Source organism: Sorex fumeus, unplaced genomic scaffold (assembly GCF_029834395.1).
Source record: "Sorex fumeus unplaced genomic scaffold, SorFum_2.1 ptg000128l, whole genome shotgun sequence".
Lineage (NCBI taxonomy): Eukaryota > Metazoa > Chordata > Mammalia > Eulipotyphla > Soricidae > Sorex > Sorex fumeus.
Window position 1 is genome coordinate 24,051,046 of NW_026606185.1, and position 7,715 is coordinate 24,058,760.

Here is a 7,715-nt window from a genome sequence, read left to right on the forward strand (position 1 = left end):
CTAAGAGGGGTATCACTATCACTGTCATCCCGTTGATTGTCGAATTACTCGAGCTGGTGCCAGTAATGTCTCTATTCCTCCTAGCCCTGAGATTTTAGCAGACTCTTCTTACTCATTTTTTCCCAATGATTGGAGGCTCTTTCAGGGTTAGGGGAATGAGACCTGTATTTGGCATATGGAATACACCCTGGGGAGCTTGTCAGGCTCTGCCCGTGCAGGCGGGATACTCTCCGTAGCTTGCTGGGCTCTCCAAGAGGCATATATTTATATATTTTTCTCTATGATTTGTTGCCTACTGTCTGAACCCCATCAGATATGGTGTATTAATTGTGGAAAATGGGTAGGAAGTGTCTTATAATGTGTCCGCGGTTGCACTGTCTGGAAAGCAGCCTGGGGTGGTGTTTGAGTAGTGAAGGTCCGCTACTGGGGCTGGGTCCCTTGGTGTGGGGAGGGTTCTCACCCACCCCACAGCCTGGCACAGAATCTGGTGACATGGTTCTGGGAGCCTCATTTTATACTCCTGTCTGGGAGGAGCATCCATGAGTTCTGGAGGGTGGCCGATGAGGACATAATCTGGTGCAATCAGGGTTTGGCTTATGGGTGTGATCCCTGAGTCACCAGAGACTGGGGAAATCAGGCAGAGGATCTCTGTTCCTGGGTCCTGTTAAGTCCAGAGTCCAAGGTCAGAAAGTTCCGCATTATCTGGGTTCTGTGGGACTTCATTCATGCGTGAGGCTCAGCCTAAGCATCCGGAAAGCAGCATGGAGCGTGGTGGTGGTTGGGTAGTGGAGGTCTTATAGGAGGAAGTAGTGGAGGGGTATAGATTTTGGAATTCAGATATCTCAAGGATGAAGACATAGGTCATCCCCCCAGGTAAGCCACCTACATAAGCAGAGGTGCTGAAGCTGTGGGGGGGGGGGGTGGGCATGGGGAATTGATAAAATTAGTGGAGGGAGCTGACTAAAGAGTACTGTTCATGGCCTTGAAACTTTTATTCTGGTAGTGGCTACAGTTTAAAATTCCTCAGGAATAGACTAAGATTAACTTTGATTAGCGTCTTCCAAACTTTCTGCCCAGCAAGTAGGTTTAAATGTTGAGGAGGGTGGTCTGTAAAAGTAGTGGGATGTTGCATGCTTCTCCCTGAACTTCGGCTGCTATGAGTGCTGACAACTTACAGTTTATTATTCTTTGCTGACGAGAGCCACTTTTCCCTAAGTCATATCCCTTTCCAAGGAACAGGCCATATCTAGTGGTAATCAATGAAGAGTTTTAAGGGGCCAACGTCCTTGTCCCAATTTGGAATATCTCCACAGGGTCATATTCCCATGGAACCAACAGAGGTCTTTGTTGAGACTGCATTATGGTCCAACATCTCTCTACTCATTGATGGCTTCTTTTCCTTTTCCACCCATTTGGTCTAGAGAACCCACTGGAATAAACTTCCTGCATCAATAAATCTCAGACTCAGTCTGCTTCCCATGGAAACTAACCTACAACAAATAGTTGGACTAAGCCCTTCCTTGATCTTATTTTATTGTTATCTTAATATGACTAGGATGTCTTTAAGGAAAAAGAAATTTCTTTACTGTACTCAGTTTGTTTGGAGGCTTTTCCTTTCTTGATCTAAATACAACCTTAATACTGACATATTTTAATCTTTGGCCCTATAATTAGTTTATCATATGGCACATGTCAATAGAAAAGGCTTGTCAATATGGAGTTCTTTGTTATGTTTCCTACTTCATTACTGAAGCCATTTGTAATACCCAGGTGAAATTTATTTAGTTCTGAACCTTTACAACTGAGTTGTCTCATCAGTAAACAAAAATGTTTAAATTGTCTTTGAAATTTTTTGTGTTCTGTTTTTGTAAGACAAGGAGACTGCCTTTGTAAATGCCTGACTGAGGCAGACAATTTTGATCAACTTCTCTTAGAATTCAGTAGTATGTCTGAACTTTTGTAGTCAGTATCCACCCAATACCCCATCTCTGTGCCTCAGTCTCTGGGCCAACTGACAAGCAAGACTGCTTTGCAAACTATTTCTAAGCAGTAGGGGTGGGATTCAGAACTATTTTAGACCCCCTCTTGCCTTGTGCAGGATGGATTTTTGTCTCCAAAGCAACTTCTTTAGAGTTACAGACTTCGAGATTGGTCCAACAGTGAATGGGTCACCTCACTGCTGGGTTTCACTTCTATTCCTTCACTAAGCCAGAATTCAAGGTTGAACCCAGTCCAGTTGGCTGATGCTCTGACCCCTTCTTGTTTCTGCCAATTTTCCATGTTTCTGGTATATCTACCTTGATCAATCTATAGATTCCTGAGCCAAGTCTTTAGTTAACAGGATGCCAGAAACTCTTGTATTCTCTAATGCCACATTCCTCCACTAGCCTTTGGATCAGACCCTTTTTGTTGTTGATGGTGCAAATTGCTCTTGTATCCCCTAGGCTGAACCTGAGTCTATAATAAAACTTTGAACATGAACTGTTTACATTTGGTTCTAGGTGGACACCTGCCCTATCTGAGTGATTTCAGTAAAATCATGTCTCACAGTGATTGCTCACATACCCCCATCACTTCAGTTAGTGCTTCTTTGTTAACAAATTAGTTCCTGTTAATGAGAATTAGGTCCAAAGTTATTCTGCTGATTAGATTTACTAATTTCTGAAAGCTGAATTTTCTGGCAAAGTGAAAAAAGTTACCAGAATTTCAGCAAGGTATTAATGGACATTGTGTGTAATGACTTACTTTTAGCAATGACCAAAATATCTTGCCAGTTTAATAGTTTTGTTACATATTTTTAAAAATTATGGTTAGGTCCTCCATCTCAGTAGATAAACATCTACCCATAATTATATTAATTTTTTATGACTTGTATATATTCAAGGCTTATTTTATGGCAGAAAAAAATAACATTAATACATGGCAAGTCACAGTGAAGTTGTTTCCTAGGATTGTAAAAGAATTACTTATATGCCAGACACTCTGGCACCAACTATATGCCTGAAAAAAGACAAATCAAGTATCAAGAACCAATACGTTTTAAGAATTAGAAGATAGATATTGGCTTTTAATAAAGCAGTAATAAAATAACCAAGGTTTTATTTTAAGTAGTCTATTTTCTAAAATACTAGTTGATCTTTCCAAGGACATATAAGTAACTTAGGATGCATTATCTTTTTGTAATTTCCTAAACTGAGCTCTTATACTTATAAATATTTACTCATAATCATTACTTAGCTAATCTATTAAGCAAATAACGTTTTCCTTGGGCCAGTATTAAATTTTATTTTTATTTTGTAGCCTAAGAATACATTCAGGTCTTGGATAATCCATTTGCAACTGAGACATCAGAGAATAGCTGAACTCACACTATCACCCACAGGCCAGCTCATATTTTAGAAGGCATCTTTCTTGTGCCCAGTTACTTGTCCAGCTGTTTTCTTTCAAACCTATATTAAGTGAAAAGCAAGAGCAAGGCAATCTGCAGATTGATTCTACCTCATCTTGCTAGAACAGCGACTTGAATTTAAGGAATAATATCTGAAGCAAAATTTTAAAGAAGTCACAAGAGAACCAGGTTTTGGTTATCAGAAGCCATTTAACCATTTAAAGAACATGCACCAAAGCAGGGAGGCAGTGGGGAGACTGGCACCCCAGGGCCTTTAATTCAAATCTAAGATTTGCTCTTGAGAAATAAAAGTCAGAATCCACGTGGAAAGGATCTTTCACATTCTCTAACTGCACCTAGAGGTTTGTAAACATGAAACGAATCGGAAGGGAGGAAGGTAGGGTGGACACTGTCCTTTTAATGCAAGGTCTTACAGCACAGAGGCAAGGGACCCCCCAAACGCCCCTGCTCGCTGCACGCCGTGGGCGCAAGGCCTTCAGTACAGGTTGGTCTTCTTCATGATCCGCAGGAACTCGTCCTCATTCACCTCGCCGTCGCCGTCGCGGTCCGCCTCGTCGATCATCTCCTGCAGCTCCTCGTCCGTGAGGTTCTCGCCCAGCTCGTTGGCCACGCGTTTTAGGTTTCGGAACGAGATCTTGCCCGTTTCGTCATCATCGAAGAGCCTGAAAGCTTTCAGGATTTCTTCCTTAGTGTCTTTCTCGGCCATCTTCTGCGTCATCACCGCCAAGAAGTCGTTGAAGCTGATCTTGCCGGTGCCTTCCTTGTCCACCTCGGAGATCATCTTCTTCATCTCTTCCTTCCTGGGCTCAAAGCCCAGCGCCCGCATGGCCACCTTCAGCTCCTTCACATCGATGGTTCCGCTTCCATCGGCGTCAAAGAGGTCAAACGCTTCTCGAACCTCCTGCTTCTGCTCCTCAGTGAGCTCAGGCTTAGGGCCCATCTTTTTTTTATGGCTCGCAGAGCCTGCACTTGGCTTCTTAAAGCTGGAGGCCATCCTGCTGCAGCAGTTGTTTACCCTAACGGTGCGATGGGGGGGTGTGGGGGGGGGCGGCGGGAAGCTGAGTGGCTGCTGCGCCTGCGCGGGCCTGGTACCATCCCCGGGTGCCTCGAGTCGCCCCTTCAACAGCCAAGCCCTGTCCTGGTGCTCCAGGACTGCGGTCTGCAAGGGTTGATGTAGTCCACAATTCCGCCGCGTCCCCTCGGATTTTACCCTGTTTCTGCAAACTAAAGCCCGGCAAGAAGTGTCTGTAGTCACAGTGATCTGCCCTGCATAGGTGCTCGCCGCCCTTCTGTTCAGCATCTGGAGGACCAGTTTTCTAGGGTTATTTGGAGGTCCTGCCCCTTGCTCTCCATTCTCATCAAGAAACCCGCTTGGTCTGAATGACCCCAGATTGAGTTTGATCGCTTGGTATGAAACAGGCAGCAGAAAAAGGAGAGAGAATATTAAAAGTTGCACTATGTGTTTGATTTGACACAAATGAAAAACAGATAAAATGGAAAAGTTATGTAGAAAATTTGTAGAAGTTTGTCTCCTGACATTACACTCAACAATAATAAAATTTCACTAGCGTAGTTGGCCTACACTCAAATATGAAATGTAATATCTAAATGGATGATTTACTTTCAGTGTTTCTATTTTAAATTCTCAGTGTAATTGCCCTTGAGTAACGGTCATAATTTCATTCACTGGGTTTTTGACTCAGAAAGCAGGGGGTTGAAATACTGCATTCTGGTATTTTGGTATTATTTTTAAAGCGCTAGCAGCATATCCCCCTCACTGTTTATGATAGCATCAGAGCTGGACTGAAATTCTGCCTTTCTTTGGCAGTGGGCACAGGGAAGAGATGTGGTAGGGTTTGGTGAGACTCAAAATTGCCTCTGGACAACAAAGGGACAGGAGAAAACTGGAAGCTTTGGGACTGGAGAGATAATACAGTGGGTAGGGCATTTGCCTTGCATGAGGCACCCAGTATGGTCCCTGAAGTCAACCATGAGTGATCCCTGAGTGCAGAGCCAGTAATGAGCTCTGAGCACAAGCAGGTGTGGACCCATAAAACAGAAACAAAACAAAACAAAAGAAAAAAAGAATAAAAAAGGAAACTTTGTGGGTAAAATAAAATAAAGTCACAAAGGAAGTATCCTTAGAACTGTTTTGTAGTCACCCCCCCCCCCACCCGCCTTTCTTTCCGTTTCTTTTTTTTTTATTTATTTTTTTGCTTTTTGGGTCATGCCCAGTGATGCAGGGGTTACTCCTGACTCATGCACTTAGGAATTATGGCGGTGCTTGGGGGACCATATGGGATACTGAGAATCAAACCCGGGACAGCCACATGCAAGGTGAATGCCCTGCCCACTGCGCTATCACTCTAGCCCTTCTTTCAGTTTCTTAATATGGGCCACTCCCACAACATTCCTGAGCTGTGGCAGTGAGGGTTCACTGCTCCATCTGACCAGGAAGGTGTTGTACCAGGTGGTGTTCAGGGAGCACCCATGCCACTCCAGTGGTGCTCCAGGAGGTAAGTGGATTGAATGCAGGGCCTTGTGTTGGTGAGTCATGTGATTTATTATCAGAATACGCTTTCACTATTCTTTAAAAAAACCTCAATCACTACTCAATCAACTATAAGAGTGGGTCCTCTCCAGAGTTTCTAATTGAAAAATATCTGAATCTCATGCTTGACACAGTAGGAGTTTGATAAATATTTGTTGAATGAGTGAATGACAATGTTGGTTCTAAAACACTTCTGAATCATCATAATAAAAGAAATTAAGAAGATTAAATCATGTTCAGAGTTTCAAAAGTTCTGATTTTATTATTAATGATCCGATATTATTTACATGATACGTATTTTTATTTATTTGGAGGCTACAACTAGCTATGCTCATGCTCTGTGCTCAGAAATCATTCCTTGTGGCACTCAGGAGATCATATGTGGTTTTTGTTCAAGGGCCTTTACCCACTTACTATATTTCTGTCTCTATACGACATGTTTAATTCACCATATCTCATTCCCTGCCCCTATCTATACCTGTACCCAGGATATGGGTTTTCTAAAAGTCATCAGTGGTGGGAAATGTACATTGGCGAAGGAATGAGTGTTGAAATGTTATATGAGACTAAAACCCAATCATGAACAACTTTGTTACTATGTATCTTATTGTGATTCAATTAAAAAAAAGGTCAAGAAAACTTCCTGGGACTTCCGTCTACCACTTCCCAGCACTTGTCAAAAATAGTGTCAACTCTCAGACTCAGTTGAAGGATCTATGAAGTAGGCATAATAATATGGCATACTCCAGGGTTCCTGTGCATGTTCAATGAGCCACTCAGGGAACAGTCTCCTCGGGCACTGGGAGAGGCCATGTGACTGTCATTCAGTGAGAAATGCTTCCAGGCATTGTGAGTTTCTTTTGACTTCCACTCTTCTGCCCAAATTCAAGCCAAGTTATGATGTGTGGGGGGAAATTGAAAGATAGAAGTTGCCTTATATAGAGCTATATTGGGGCCAAACTAAGCTCAAAGCAAAAACGGTTGTCATGGCCTCCAGATGTGTGCAATCAACAGACACATCTAAGGGCTACCAAAAGTTCCCTCTGTTGGAAAGAGTGCCTTCCATCAGAATCAGCTCTTGGTAGAAAGTTACTTTATATTCATATGTGTCATCTAATTTAAAGGTGAAGGATATTTACATTGTTTTTGTGTCTAGCATTGGGTTTACTCATTGCTTTTCCTGCTTTATTTACTTATTTATTTGGATTTTTTTAAAAAATATTTTTTATTGAATCACAGTGAAATACAGTTACGAGGTTGTTCATGCTTGGGTTTCTGTTATTTGATGTTCTACTACCCATTCCTTCACCAGTGTACATTTCCTACCACCATATTTATTTGGCTTTGGGGCCATATCTGGTGGTACTCAGATAATGTTCTGTGCTTTTAGAGCACTCCTGGCATTGTTTATGGAACTATATGTGGGGCTGAGGATTGAACTGTGGTTGGCCACATGCAAAGCAAGATACTTAACCCCTGCATTATCTCTCTGACTTCTTATTGCTTCATTTAATCCTTGCCATTATGTCCCCACCTTATAGATAAAAAAGAAAATGAGGTCCAAGAGAGGTCTCTATCTTATCAAATGGTATACAGAGCAAATAGAAGGTGATGCTGGAGTTTTATTGACCACACCATGCTGCCTTCTTCAAAAGTTGAGACAATGGTCCAGGTCCAGATATGGTTCAGTGGTAGCATATATGTCTCACATGGGTGAGGAACATGCATAAAAATAACAACTGTGATTATTAACAA

At 42.3% G+C, this 7,715-nt stretch overlaps 1 protein-coding gene across 1 annotated transcript; it reads right to left on the minus strand.

Moving 5' to 3' along the window:
* Positions 1-3,884: 3,884 nt before the first annotated feature.
* CETN1 (centrin 1) lies at positions 3,885-4,403 on the minus strand. Its single transcript, XM_056138346.1, has one exon. It carries the CDS (start codon positions 4,401-4,403, stop codon positions 3,885-3,887), a length of 519 nt encoding a protein of 172 aa, XP_055994321.1.
* Positions 4,404-7,715: the final 3,312 nt, after the last annotated feature.